This window comes from Colobus angolensis, unplaced genomic scaffold, assembly GCF_000951035.1.
Source record: "Colobus angolensis palliatus isolate OR3802 unplaced genomic scaffold, Cang.pa_1.0 Scaffold396, whole genome shotgun sequence".
Lineage (NCBI taxonomy): Eukaryota > Metazoa > Chordata > Mammalia > Primates > Cercopithecidae > Colobus > Colobus angolensis.
Window position 1 is genome coordinate 2,255,077 of NW_012117332.1, and position 15,889 is coordinate 2,270,965.

Genomic DNA, 15,889 nt, shown 5'->3' on the forward strand with positions numbered 1-15,889 from the left:
GGAAAACCACGACAGGCAAAGACAAGGCAAAGATGCTGGGCATTTCGGGGGCTGCATTAAACTGGGGGCTACCCAGCCCCAAGCTTCAGACCTGGCTGGGCTCCCGGAAGCTCTTTGTTTCCTCTCAGTAATTCTCCTGCTGCCCAACAGCAAAGCTCAGGGTGGGTGAACTAGGGCCCACGTTCACGGGGGCAGAGCTGTGCCCGCCGATTTACGTTACTGTCTGTGGCTCCGCACCTCGTGGTGGAGGGTAGAGTAGCTGCAGCTGAAGTCCCCAAAGCCCCAGATACTACCTGGGCCTTGACAGACATAGCGTGCCAAGCCCTGGTCTAGACAGTCCCATTGCACGAGTCACTCTCATGGCTGGCAGCTTGTTTTGCACGTCCCATTTGTCTTTGACATTTAAATGACATCTGCTACAGCACACTACCTTCTTAGAACTGCAACATTCTTAATTGGCAGTTGAGCTCAGTTCTCCCCTAATGCAGAGAGGGACAGAAGGATTTCCCTTGAACACAGGACTTGACGCAAGGAAAGTCAATGTGACATGTGAAAAATACTGAGTGCAGTGCCAGAACACAGTAGGTGCTCAATAAACGGTAGCTGACAGGACTGTCGCCAGCGACTCTCCCTCAAGGGCAATCCCATCTGCATAGTCACCAGCAGATACAGCACTGCACGCGCCAGGATGCAGAAGCCCAGGGCAGGCGGCTCTCCAGGCACCAGCAGGGAGAGGGCCACACTGCTCTTCAAGCTGCCTCCTGTACCGACCTCCCGAGCCAGCCTCCCCTCCCGGCAGGACGCAGCGGCCTGCCTTAAACACAGCTCCCTCCTCAGGGAGGCGCAGAGCACTGCTGGGAACACGGTGCCTGCTTTGCAGCTGGCTAAGCCAGCGAGCTCTTGGAGCCCTCGCCGGTGACGGACTGGGTCCATCAGCTGCAGATGGGTTACCGGCTTTGCAGGCTGCCGCTTGTCTTCAGGCTCGGACACCATGTGCAGCATTTAACAAGTCCTTTTTGAACAGCCCAGACGAACCCTCTGGCTGAACACCACGTCCTCCCTCTGGGATGACACTCTAGAAGCTGTTTCGAAAAAGAGGCAAACGCTGGCCCAGAGCAGGGTGCTGCCCTCCAGGGCTGGCCAGTTCCGCACGGGCAGGGCTGAGGCTCAAGACGTGCAGAGGTTGGACGTGGTGAGGGCCACGGGAGCTCAGGGCAGAAAGAATGTCCGCGGGTTGGGAGAGGGGAGAGGGGAGAGAAGTGAGAACAGCAGCTCTTCTGTTTCTCCTCCACACTGGGAGGGACACCCTCTGTTATGGAGTGAGTGGATCTGAGAGACGAGCTGCATTCCTGCGTCGGCAGCACTCACTGCCTGACGTTCACGCAGCAGGTGTGGGTGGGAGGGCGTCTTCCTCGCTCTGGGTAAGGACCAGCAGGTCACTGCTCCCCGGCCTCCCCAGGAAGGGGCGGCGCTTCTCCACGCCTCTCCATGCCTGCCATTGCTACCAGTCTGACGGGCAATTTTTATTTGACAGCTGCATCCTCTTGCACCACGGCACAGAAGGAGGCCCTAGGTCACCTCGGTCAGAGCCCACATGTGGAAGTACGGGGAAGAGAGTGCCCCGGCCACCAAGGAGGCCAGAGGACACTCACCGGGGCAGCCACGCGGCTGGAAGCCCCCTGCCGACGTAGGGGCAGCTGCAGAGGGTTCGTCAGAAAAGGCAGGAACCCTCAGCTTAAAGGACAGTTTTAAAAACCAGAAAGCAAAAACCAGGCACACTTGGAAACGTCACCCTCCTTTGCTAGCTATGAGATCTTTTTTTCTTCAGGGCATAGGTGGAGCCATTCCATAATGCAATTTAACTGCAGCCTAGATCTACTCTCACTGACAAGCATTCAGAGGAGACTTCGAACTGCTTTCCATTTGGGTGCTGCGGGGCTGATCTCCCGGAACGAGGTATTTCATAAACTAGACATATTTGATTTGTACCTATTCTACCCTGGCGAGGCTCTGCCTCCTCCCAGGTCAGTACAGCTGAAATGATCCTTGAACTACTCTGCTTAGGAATAATTTCCAAGAGTAGGAGTCTCAAGCCAAGGTCTGAGCTCTGCTCTGTTCACCCCAGAGTTACAAACTGACAGCGAAGTCTGTGCCTTTGCAGCCACCCTAAGATGGCAAAGGGACGCCCTACGAGCCACTTCCCCCGCGTCCTCTCCTTGCGCTCACAGTGGCTGCACCTCTCACGGAAGGAGCCAAGGGCTTGTGGATTAACCTCCACAAGCCGGGGAAAAATCTGAGAACGAGAAGTTGGACCTCAAGAGAAAGAGGCTCTAACTCAGATTTCAGAGGCACCTACTCCATCCCATGCCCAGAACCTTCACCATGCATTTCATTCGCTTTCCCATGGGAAACCAAGGCCAGAGCTAGCAGGTGATGCCCCTGCCCAGTGACGAATGCTGAAACTTGACGCCGGCAGTAGTTGTGGTGATAACTGAAAGGAGAGAAATAATATTTCAGTTCAAACCTAGGGTTTGATACCGTCCACCCCAACACGCGCACACACACACACACGCGTCTTTAAAACACCCCAGGTAGTCTGGCCACACCAAGGGGAACACATTTTTAAAAGCATGGACAGCACTTGTTCACAGCCTGTAATAAGGTGATGAAACTAGCTAGGTGCTATTGCTTCACTCTCAGAGCTTTAAAATAAGGCTGGATCACTTCCCTTGCAGGTGTGGGCAGACGCAAGGTCCACCTGCATTGCCTGGCAGGCAGTGATTATTCAGGGCACCTGAAAACAGCAGATTTGCTTAAACCAGTCTTTGGTAAACTAGGGCATATTTTCCTATGGCTAAAAACAACAGTGGTGCTCAGAGAGCCCTTGAACCCGGCGCTGGGTCTTAGCCAACCCCCGTTAACTTCCCATTTACACTTCGGACTGCAGACTCGAAGGCCCCCCCACCAAGCAGCCACAACCCACGGAATCTCCCTGGAGTAGGTGTCCGCTTCCATCACCACCACCGCCACGAAGCTCAAGCTTTCTGCCAGCCACACACACAGTGCTGTCCTGACCCAGAACCAGACGCACCTTTCCCTCCGCGGATGCTCTCCGTGGACATTCCCCTTGGTTGTTTCTACCAAACTGAACCTGTCTTCTCTTTCAAACTCCTTACGGAATTGCATCTCCTCTGAAAGCATCCCAGACTTACTATTCATGTCACCTAGCCTCCTCTTTCCAGTGTCCACAGCACCTAAAACAGCCAAACACGAGGGTCGTCTTGGGTTGGGGTCTGTGAATGAGAAGCTGCAGCATCTCAGCTTGGGGGAAGCAAAACACAAACTCCACATCGGGGCCACAGTGCCCCGAGGCACCCCTGCAGGGGACCCCAAGGACTGTACTCAGAAGAGCTGAGACTACGTAGAACCCACACGGCGGGTTACAGGAGAACAAAGAGGTGTCTGTCCCACCAGGTCATGTGTTCACAGGCCGTGAAGTCCATCACATACCACCCCATAAAACCAAGGTGCTGGAGGATGGCCCCACCGTCAATCCCCGGTCACACTGCCCTAGCATTTCCTTGCGTGGTTTTATTCAAGAGCGAGGGCTTAGCTTCCTACGTGCATCCACTGTGACACTGTGATGCTCAGATCTTCAAGTCCAGCCTAGACCTCTCTCCTGAGCCCTGGACCTGTATTTCTATCCACTGATGAATATCACACGAACATCCCACCCATGGCTGAGCTTGGTCCCTTCCTTCCACCTGGCTCTGCTTCCTGGAGCACTCACATCCCCGGGGGGCTGAGCCGTGGGTACTTACGGCCTCACTGGCTGCACTCTCAGGCGTCCCTGACTCCCCAGCCTGAGAAATGACTTTCTGTCTGTATTCTGAAGATGTCTGATGAGGTGCCTGAGTTTCTGGCTGTTGTAACTTCTTAATGGATTGTTCCTTTATTTATGTAGTTTCCCTCTTTACCCTAATTATTATTAATTTTTCTTTTGCTTTCGATTCCATTTCATCTCATAAAAACTATCGCTACGCCATCTTCCTTTTGCTTGACTCTTGCCAGAGAATCTTTACCCTTCTTTCATTTTCAACCTTGTTATGTCACTTTATGGAAGATTTTCAGATCAAATCTGATCCTTTCACTTCTAAAAAAAATCCAGTCTCCAGCATCCCAGTTCAGACCTTCATCACTGCTAACGAGGATTACTTCAAGAGCTTTTGAGGGTCTCTGGGGTACCCACCTCCCTCACTCCACTCCATCCTCGAGGCAACATCCTGCAAAAGAACTCTGAATGTGTCACCTGGCTTTATTCATGAATCTTTGCTGGGTCTCTGCTTACTGCAAGATGAAGTGCAGACCCCACAGCTTAACAATGTCTTTGCTAATCTGCTCTGAGCCTGCTTTTCCAGTCTGGCCACGCTGGTGAGCTCTCAAGAGTGCCAGGACACACCTTCTCCTTGCATGCCCCATCCCTCAGTGTGCGCTGTGCCTCTGCATGTACTGCTTTCTCTACCCAGAATCCCACCTCCAACTCAACTGTCATCTCCATCACTGCCTAGCAAACCTCTGTTATCATTTAGGACCAAATTTTCACCTTTGTCGGAGCCTTGCTGTCTGCCTGCAGTGTCAGCTGCCTCTCCTGGCTTCCCAGGGCCCTCGCTTCTGGTATGCATGTTTAAGGATCTACACGCCTGTCTCTCCTTAATGCTGGGACACATTCCGCTTCTCTCTGCATTTTATTCCCAGTCCCTGCTATGAGGTAGGCGCTCAATAAACGTTTGCTGAGTCTGAAGGGATAACAACTTCCAACGCAGCCGAAAGGAGAACTGAAGATAGCACCACCCTCAGCCGTGCTGGCCACTGTCACCACTATCGCCAGGCGGGGCTCCTCTCCCATCCCCGACCTGCCCTGAAGCACTGAACCTACAGCACCACCCTCAGCCGTGCTGGCCACTGTCACCACTATCGCCAGGCGGGGCTCCCCTCCCCGTCCCCGACCTGCCCTGAAGCACTGACCCTACAGAAGACATGCCCCTCACCCGCCCTCCCCACTGAGTCAAACCACACTAGTCCTGCGAGGCTGCCTCAACACCCCTCTCGTGACAAAGGCTTCCCCAAATCTCCCAGCCCGTGGCCATGCAGCCCATGCGTGGACTGGCAGAGCCCGTGCCATCTATGATAGGCACTTTGGCACCCAAAGGCAACCTGGCTGCAGTGGCGTCTACGCACACTACACTCAGTTGGAACGTGGAGGAGCCCACGCGCTACACGCTTCTCCCAGAACCTGGATTTGGAGATCCTGGCAGATCTTGCCCCTCACACATTCCCCACCGTGGACAGGGTGAGATGCAAACCAGGAAACCCGCTCCAAGAACGCCGTCCTCCACACACCTGTGCCAGGTGATTGCTCAAGCAGAGCAGTCAGGAGGAAATGTTGACACCGGGACTTAACACGAAGGCAAAATCTAGAAAGAGTGTTCTGCAAAAGTCTTCAGCTGTAGGGAGAGGCTGGTCAGTGAGGATGAGCCCGAGAGAGACGGTTCCCCAGCTGAAGGACGGGGTACCTCTAGGAAGCCAGGCCAAAAGAGCTCTTTGATTTAGAAATTTAAAAAACCGTTTCCTCCCTAGACTCAGTTAAGTACCGGAAGATCTCAAGCCCTCTGAGTCCAGCCATGCAGGGTTCTAGGGCTCCATTTGCAAGTGAGTCTGTGGCAGCAGGACCAGCAGGTCCTCCGCCTGGAGGGGCCGCTCTCACACACCTGACTGCCACACAAGAAACCTAGATGCAGCTTGCTTCAAGAAAGAGCGATTACTAGACAGTTTTCGATCCCTGCTATAATCATTTCTATTTGAGTCATATCTATTTAAATCTGGGGTTGGCTTCAAACAAATTTGCCTCAACACATGAAAGCTGCTGTAGCTTTTGGTACAGCAAGTACCACTGATTCTGGGCGGCTTCAAAGAGGTTTTCCTAGAGAGGTGAAAACAACTGAGGTGTGCTGGAAACAAGTGTCAATCTGAAAACCATTCCAGGTCAAACAGCAACTGGTTTTCAAAAGACCTGGACCTTTCTAGCAACTTGACACCCACAGTGTTTTTCGGTGACATAGCTGAATTCACCCACGCTGGAAACCATGGCCAACGTGAATAGGAAATCTTGCCCAGCGCTTCGAGCTGTGTCCCCCGGGGATCTGTGAGTCCTGAAAAGGGGCAGAGATTCATTTTGTGTCCAATCAATCAGGTAGAAATAGAGCACACAGGAAATAAAGTCTATACCATTAAAGAAGGGTCTTGGGCCATCTTCTCCCTTTGAAGATTAAGATGACTGAAATGAAGTGGATGACATACTTGCTTTGGACCAATTGGCCATGGACAGCAGGATGGAGCCAAACACAGACTGCCTTCCAGTCAGGCCTGAACATTCAAATAAAATCTACCTGTCACTACCAGACACACAGAGCATGGCCCACAGACGCCCTTCCCTTCTCTCTCTCCCTCTCTTCACTCAAATGGATACTTGGACATGATCTTACTGTGACAAATAAATTCAATAATTTTTTTCTTTTTTAAATAGAGGAAAAAGTGGAAACCATCCGTCCCTCCCTCCCTTCCCATTCTAGTTCTCTAGGAAATAACCAGTTTGAGGAGTCTGGCATGGTCCTTTCCAACCCTTATCTGTGCATCATCATGCATATAAATGTAATACAGAAATACGCCAGAGACTTTAAATTTTACATAGATGTGTTTATATTATGGGTATCATCCTATAACTTGCTTCTTTTTCTTAACAGTGGACTGAACCCTGTGAACACACAGACGGCTTCCTTTTCTTGTTGAATTGCTGCCAAGTATTCCTGAAAAGGGACGAACCATCACTGACCACTCCCCTCCTGCCGAATATGGGGGTTGGCTCCAATCTGTTGCCATTACCAACAGGGCTGCCATGAATGGCTGCACACCTGAACGTCTGCACTCATCTGTGTGTGTGAGATGTGTGGCTTTGGGGCGTTATCCTCCTTGTGCCTGGAGAAGTGCAACCCACAGCTTCTGTGACTTGCAGTTCTGGACAGGAAAGGCCTTGGGGTCCTGAGAGCTGAGGCCTGCTGTGGTCACCTGGTGAAAGGTGGGGCTGGAGGTGATGGCCTGCATGGCAGCCTCAGCGGCTGGAGGAGGGCCACAAGCAATGAGGCTCTCCCTTGACAACCAGAACACAAGTCCCTGTGCCCTGAATGTCCTCTCAGCTTTTCCTAATGATGATTAGCTCTGCGAAGTCTGTGACAGCGTTTCCACAAGCTGTGTCCCCACCCTGGCATGGGGCTTGACCATGGCAAAGCCACCTTTAACTGACTGTCACTGTCTGTGTCGTGGATGCATGGTCCTCCTTGCAGAGCGAAGCTTTTAATGCCAACCAAAGGTAGCTCTCTAGAGATCAGTGAGAAAGTCACAGGAGCTGTGCAGGGGATTATTGGTTGTTAGTAACTTAGGAAAGGATCATTCCGAACCAGAGGCCACAGCAGCTCTGTAGAGCAGGGCATCCACAGGCACCGCTGCTGACCAGAGAAAGGAGGAACTACACAGACAGCCCAGAGAAGCCAGGCTGCACTGGACTAACCGATCTTCTCGCTTCACAAATTGCTCGTGATAAAGAAATCATTCTTGACCCAACTCTACTTTCCTACCCTAACGAGCCACAAGTGACCAAAGACACAACAAGACATGATTTCTCACTTTGGAATGGGGCTAAAAAGGTGCATATCTCGCCTCTCATTAGCAGAGGTCTGCAGAGGGGCCCCTGTGTGCTGGATCCACGCTGAGTGCTCTAAGGACCAGAGAAACCCCAGCACGGCGCTGCCTGTGTGGGCTTGCAGGCCAGCCCAGGAGCCCGATGTGGGCCATGAACACTTACGTCATCAAGCACAGGTTAAATGCATGCTTAATACCCTACAGAAGTAGTGACAGTGCACACATAACTCACGACCCAACTGAGAGTACAAACTGAAGATATTACAGAAACGGGGCTGAAGTCCTGAGTTCGGAGGACCCTGACGGTGTCCCTTTTGGAGGAAGGAGAGCTAGGGCTGAGCTCGGAGGGAGGGAGAATTCATGTGGGCAAGAGAGGGTGGGAAGAGACGAAAGAGAATACACACATGCCTTCTTCAGCTTTAAACACCCTTTATTATCTTGCTTCTGGCTTGCTTTACATTTGGGGAGCCAACAAAACTTCTGTTCAAGACAAATGGGGTGGATCAGCAAGAGGAACATGTGGCAGGAAACCAGGGTCCCTCCAGGAGCCCTCGTAACCCAGGGAAAGAGGATGGGGCCATCCCAGCGGACTGGGCACCTCACCTTGGGGAGTTTGCTCATCAGTAAGCAGGTAAATAAAGACAGAAGTACAGGCATACAGATAACAACCAGAGGCAGAAGCCAACCACCAACTAACACAATTGAAGTCCTGGCACCAACACTTCAAAAAATGTCTTCAGTGTTAAAAGAAACATAAATAGAATCACCAAGAATAAATGTCTGCATATGAAAACATCGCATTCTTTTAAAAATACCATAAATGGTTCACACTGAAAACAGAAAATATCCAAGCTGAACTCTAGCTCATAAAATCTACCTGGTACACAAACAATACCCTGGTCTTCACAGATGAGTATAAATCATTTTTTCTCTACCTGATCCTACACTATAATCTTACAATATGTGTTATTTTTAAAAAGGTAAAGTTCTCCATGTTAGAAGCCTAGTGAAGGCGTGATAATATTTCTTAGAACTTTTTTTTGTTAATAGTGAGAAATAGTTTTGTTTCCTGCAGGTGCTCTGGTTAAATACACAAAATGAAAAATGAAACACGAAATTTCTACATTAGAAAGAGTTCTGTTTCTTTTTTTCAGGGGAAGGGAGAAACCTTTCATTGCTCAATATTATTTTCTCAGCAACTACAAACAATATCGGGTTTCTGATTTGAAAAATCACTGTCTTTGCAACCGGAGTTTTCACCAACCCTCAAACCTGGAGCCATCAGCAGACACTGAAGATGCTGCCCCCACCCAGCCCCACGAATAAGGAAACACTTCTGAGCAGACACAAGCAACTCCCTGACAAAGTCCGAACATGGACACAGGTGAAGGAGGATTTTGTGTTTTCCTCTTAAACAGGTCTGGGCTTACTTTCTACTGAAATTAATACATGTGGCAATGATTTTCCGCCATTTTACCAGCATCATGTGCTCCAAAGTTTTGATACCAAAAGCGTACTCCTGAGGGGCTACGGCTGGCTGCAAAACCCTTGCCTCTGTAGTGAGAAGGCCTCGGTTCCAGCCCTGGCCCTGCCACTTGCTGACAGATGATGTGAGAAGTCACCCAGCCTGGGTAAGCCATAGAGGCACCAAAATAACACCACCCACCTTGCTGGACTCAGAGTTCTCGGAGGAAGTCACGTCCTGGCATTCTCCACCAGCCAGAATACCAGGGATCACATTTTCTGAATTCCTAGGCATCGCCAAAGGCCCAGTCAAATGTCTCCAGATTCAACGGCAGAAGAGGGACCTCATTCTCTGGGCTTCCACAGGCTCTGTTACTGCTCCAAGCTACAGCTCTTCTCTCATGGTCATTAATGTTTATAAAGCATCTACAATGCATATCTTGTGCAAACACTAAAGGCTCTGCCAAGGAAGATCTTGGGATGAACTCATTTCTGTTACCCACAGTACCCGTCCCAAGGCCTGGAACGTGGCAGGAGCTCAAGAAATGAATAAATCAGTAACCCTTTGTCTTCAAAGGGAAGAACTATCTGGAAAGGGACGGGATGTGTGAAGAGGGTATTTACAGCAAATAACAGCAAAAATCTTGCTAATTAGAAGTACAGAAGAGCAAAGCTCTGCGCTGGTGATGGCGTGGGGGGAAGGCACTTTCATCCGTTGCTAGTACAAGCACAGATCGCACAACCTTTTTCGAAGGTGATCTGGAAAGATCTACCAATACCACCGAGGATACCGGAAACATCCGTCGCGCCAGGAGGGAACGGGGGCAGCGAGGCATGCTGGGAAACCCCGGTCTGAACCAGGAGTCCCAGCTTCCATCAGGCGACCCAGACGGCCGTGGGAGTGAATCCCAGGCAAGCCCTTTCACGTCTCCCGTCGTCCGGTTTCTGTCCACCCGGCGACGGAGCTGGGCTTGCTGATCTCTAGACCCTGCTTAGCTGGGACTTCTGCCTCAGACAGACAGCGGTGGGGCACAGAAATGGGCCAGAGCTGCTCAGAATCTCAGATGTGACTTTAGGGTGGACTAGAAAGCCTAGAAGTCCCCAGGTTTCTATTACGTTTCTACGATCTCCGTTCTGGAAGGTCTACTCCTCAGCCACTCTTCTGAAGAGGTAGTAGGTGGAGACACAGGCCTTTTTCCCTTGGCTGACCACCTCATCCCTCATGGTCCAGTGGATAAACACACCTTGTCTCATCCACCCAAGACGCATCAGAGACCATCCAGCCGCTCCCCGACCACAGGCAAGGCACAGCCACTCTGAAGGCCTGAGAACAGACCTTCCATGTTATTTTTCCAGCCAGGCTGTAGGAGAGTACAAGATGCTGTGAATGCTATTTTGGGAAACCCCAATCCCCAACAAATTACCCAAATAATGGAGTCCGATCCAATCCAACCAAAAGCAACCAAGGCACAAGTTCCTCAGTTCCTTCCTAAGTAAACTCAGTAAGTGCATAAGGACTAAAACTGTCTTCATCAGATCTCTCGTAGCAGGTGCATTTCATAGCACAGTCGTTGGTCGGGAGTTGTGACAGGTTACAGATCATTACCTCCAGAGAGGATGGAACAGGCTCAAAAACTGTACAACCTTCCATTCTGCCTATGGCAGGTTCTCACAACAAACCAAGTAAACCAGGATTGAAAGGCAGCAGTCTGTACAAAGGCAGCCTCAGCCAGCAACAAGCCCAGAGTGGTACCCTCCCCTCCCACCCAGGTGCCTCGGCCCAGCTGCTGCACAAGCAACCCTCCGGACCAGTGCTCACCCCGGAGGCTCCCATGGCGGCCTCCTTATTTGGATCCCCTGGATTTCACAGGAAATATTCCATGGGGGTCTCAGTAGGAGGCGCATCACATAAGCAAGCACATACAATGCTTCCCGGCTCACAAAGGCTGATACATGTCTGCACAACAGGGCTCTCAAGCCTTTATTCTGACTACACGACCAGGAACCTTCCAGAGCGCAATAAAGTGTGCTAAGTTTTCTCAACTTGCATGACAACATCCAACAATATGAATACCCTCTCTCACGTAGTCTCCATCACAATAAAGGTAGAACTAGAGCAGAAACTCTTCGAGAAAAAAGCCCTTTGTAATGGATGCTAAGTACCCCAGAGCTTTAAACGCACTGAGATGTTCGTTGGAAATGAGCCACAGAAGTATCCACAGCGTAGTGCCCAGCACACGGCTTCACAGCAGCAGGGCTCGCGGGACACCTGCACGGACGTAGTAAGACCAAAACCCTTCCATTTCAGACAGGAGCTACCCTCCCACTTCCCACCAAGCCCCAGCCCGGGGCTGCCCAGAGAAGCTAGCGGCCATTCAATAAATACGTGTGGTTTTGGAGATCTCAGAAAAGAGAGGAGACCCAGCTCTCTCCTCGCCGCCACTTATCCCTTCACCCTCACGTAGGGGCTCTCACCAACCGGGGGTCAGCGCACTGCATTTGCTTGACCCCGCACAGTCTCCCCGCTCAGCTTCATCCCTGCCCCATTTCTCTCCCAGGATCAGGGCCGGCAGAACATGGAGCTGCCGAGGCATCACACCCGTCCATTAATTCCCCACCGACTGCAGACCCATCATTTCCCTGACTCATCTCAGGCTGCGTGAGGGCACAGCTTCTGGTCTGGATTTGAAACTCAAGACAGAAGACCGCCTTTATGCCCCAGGCAGACAGCTAAACAAAGATTTGAAACTTCTAGGAGTGTAATTTAATGTGGGCACCACCAATTCGATAACTTTGGTGCCTCACTTTTCCCCGCTGTGCAATCAGAGGCTGTTGTTTTAATTTTTAAAATAAGAATAGATCATGCATTACTTGCGAACTTAAAGATTAATAAAATGCTAAGAGGGGCAATACGAAACTACATATTATGCTACAAAACAGTGGTATAACACTTAATAAACACAAAATCACACGGAAGTACTCATTATGAAGCTAAGATAATAATAGCACCCCGAGACTACAACAGGATGTCTCCAAGTAAAAGCCATCCCAGTGAAGAAAAAGGGCAGACTTCTCCCTCTTTTTAATGGCAGAATTTGTCCTTATAGACTGAGCTACAGAGGGAATAAAAAAGCATCTGTAGTGTGCTGTGCTGGGAACACAGTTTGCCCGCAGCTCTGAGGTTTTACACAATCAGTGGGCTCTTCATACCTGAGTTACAACCCCACCTGCTTCACTCGCTAGCCTGTGGCTTCCCGAGTGACAAGGGCTGCAGCTCTGATTTCTAACACTGGCAGATCTCCTGTCCACACAGAGGTCACAATGGGAGCAGATTGAAGGGTCATGTGCACACACGACAGTGTGTTCCATTAAATGGAGTATAAAGCAGGAGGCAGGCCTGGGGCTGAGGGTGGAGAGGGCATCTCTGCAATTTATTAAAATAAAGGAAACCTCAAGCCTCATCTTGTGATTTAAGAGGAAGTCAATCATGACCAGTTTGCAGTTTAACTTACCATCTTGGCCATAGCTTGGCTGTATTTTAAAAACAAACTATTGTTGACAGATTAAAAAATGGAGTGGCTATTTTCAAAGGAACTGTTAGGCTCCAAAAAATGTTTGTTGTTGTTGTTGTTATTTCCAATAAAATCATGCTGGAACACAAATTACGGCACCTTACCAAAAAAATTTATGAGCAAACAATACAAGGAAGGAGGAGCTCGGCGATCTGGAGAAATTAATTGAGGTTTGTTCACCAGCTATGATTCTCTGGTACTACAACGTTTAGTAGAATCATTTGTTATTCTACATTCTCACCAGTTTTAGCTTGCTTTATACTAACTAAAATCTGGCAGCCCTTATGGCTAAAGAGAATAGATACAATTAAAAAACATTACCTACTCTTGCCTAATATAAATTTAAATGAAAACAGCCTGAACCAGGATTCTTTCTTTCAGAACAAGTCACCCCTCCCTTTCCAACACCCCACCCTAAAATAGAAAAACACACACACGTCGCAACCACACAGCATTATTTTCTAAAAGGAGGTAACTTGGGCTCTGTCAAGGCCAACAAACATAAATAGATTTTACCTCTAGCCAACAGCTCAAACCGTCCATTAGGGTAAATTTAAAGATGTTTTTGGAATTAGTGCACAAGCAGACACACCCTGTTTACCCTGAACACCTGAAACACAACAGCTTCTACGCAAACGTCTCCAGGTTACAGCGGCCCTGGGAAACCTCCAGGCACAATTTACCTTCTGTTTTCTTCTACCCCTGGATGCCAATGGTGGCTATTTGAGCTTAACTGGGACAAAATCAGGAAATGAGCAGGCTGAAGTGTTTTGGATTTTAAAACCAGAGATAACTCTGAAAGGAATGAAAATGGGCTTTAAATGTCCTTAAGGTCCAGCGGGAAATGCAGCATCAGCTTATTCCTAGGCATTTAGCCAAGAAAGCCAAAGTGGCAATGCAGCAGGAGTGTGATCAGAAAAAGCACACGCCCTCGCGCCACGCCGCAGACAGCGCGCTGACATAACTACGGCCTGAGCACAACGGGAACACCGTCAGAGACCACAGGAGCACGTTCGCACGGGGAGAACGTGGCTGCCTTCACGGACCTCATACGCACTCCCACGGAATACAAATGGAGACGCCCACACACGCCCCCACACACACGCCCCCCGTGCCCTCTTACCTCCAGCATAGGCCTGGCACTATCGTGGACGGACAGAATATGTGTCACCTTGTTCTTGCTCAACTGTTCCGCATCCCTGGCATCTGTCAGAGAAGAAAGGGGATGGACATTTTGATATCTTTGCAAGTTAATTACTCCTAAAGTCTAGCCAGAAAAAAAAAAAAAAAAAACCCACAAAATGACTTACATATTTCTTTCCTGAAACTTCATAACTGACCATACATGTAGGGAATTTCGGGCTACTGCTTTCATATATTTTGTCTAACTTTATTTCTGACTGTCTCAACTTTTGACCCAGAGTGACAAAGAAAAAAACTTTCTATGAGGAACTAGAGTCCCTTGAAATGATCAGATGCAGAAAGGCCTCTGGAATATAACCGCAGCCTCCGCTCACTCCCGCTTGGCTAAATGGCTACCTCGAACCATCTGCTATGTGGTCCCCAGACTGATGCCAAGGAGCCATAAGACGCCATACATCACAGTTCAATATCGTATAGCCAGTCATTAACCAATGTTACTTCTATAAACCAATGAGAATTCCTGCTGAACAATTTTTTGTAAACACCACTCTCCTGATTCATCTTTTTTTCTTTAAAAACTTGAGCCTCTATTTTATTCTCCGGAGCACTCCCCAAGGCAACTGGAAAGTGTGTTTCAGGCTACAGTCCTCAAGCTTGGCCCAAATAAACTCTCTGTATTAATTTTGCCTCAGCTTCTTCCTTTTAGGCAAAAACAGTGCTAATCCAGCACTTGAAGTGCACTTAGATCAATCAACATTGTAATCATGACGGATTACATCATCAAGAAGCTAAATTTACGAGACCATTTTGTAGTCAGCATTTGTCAGAGATGACCTTAGGTCAGTCTTTCTGCATGAGACACATAATATTAGGCATATTTAAAATATATTTTTTAAATTCAATGACCTCTTAATGATTAGAATTCTTAAAAAGCTAAATACAAAAGAACCACTAACTCTGCGCATTACTTCTTTCCCCAGATGTCAAAAGCATGGACAGTTCTGGATTCAGACAGGCCTGTGGTTTACATCATCTATATTCACTTTAAAGCACAATTAGAAAATGAAACTCTTTCTGGAAATTTCAAACAGAACTGTCTATCAGCTATCAGTTGGCTATTAAATTATCTCCATATGAAACTAAGAAGATAACAAAATTATATTCCCTTCCAATGTTCCTACCTGCAAAAAGAAGACCAAATGGTGTCATCCCCTGAATTGGAACCCTTCTACTAATCTACAAAACGGGGGGCCAGCAGGAAATGAGGAGGTCCACTTCTCTGCACCCCCATCCCAGCCTGGCCAAGCTTTTCAAAATGATACAGGAGAAATGGATTGAAAGGCAAATGTTTAGGCCAGGTGTGGTGACTCACACCTATAATCCTGGAACTTTGGGAGGCCGAGACAGGCGGATCACCTGAGGTCAGGAGTGTGCGACCAGCCTGTGGCCAACATGGCGAAATCACGTCTCTACTAAAATTACAAAATTTATCTGGGCATGGTGGTGTGCACCTGTGATCCCCACTACTAGGGAGGCTGAAGTAGGAGGATCGCTTGAACCCAGGAGGCAGAGGTTGCCGTGAGCTGAGATCGCCCCACTGAACTCCAGCCGGGGCAACAGAGTGAGAATCCACCTTCAACAAAACAAAACAGCAACAACAAAGAAAGGCAAATGTTTAATTATCATGGTCTGGAGACTATTTCACGGCATGGGGAAATGCTCGGGGTATAATGCGAACCATAAACATGACACAGACCCAACGTATAAAAGTGCAGAGACACAGACAGCAGGGAGCATGGCGGGACTGGTACAGAGGCAGCCCCAGCTCAGAGACGGAATTACAAGTGGGTTTTTTCCTTCTTCATCGTTTACGTGTGTGTGTGTTCTACATGAGTGGCTCTGAAGTTTAACACCCTGTGAACTACCAAGAGGCTCAGTTAGAAAGGCGGAGGCCAGAG

The 15,889-nt window shown here is 49.2% G+C and overlaps 1 protein-coding gene across 2 annotated transcripts in view; it reads right to left on the reverse strand.

Annotated features, from left to right (window-relative positions):
- DUSP22 (dual specificity phosphatase 22) overlaps positions 1–15,889 on the reverse strand; it is a 56,741-nt gene that overhangs the window by 23,910 nt on the left and 16,942 nt on the right. For both annotated transcript variants that reach the window (XM_011955133.1, XM_011955132.1), the window contains exon 3: positions 13,912–13,994. In XM_011955133.1, the coding sequence (XP_011810523.1) occupies positions 13,912–13,994 (83 nt within the window). The remainder of the gene's footprint in view (positions 1–13,911; positions 13,995–15,889) is intronic.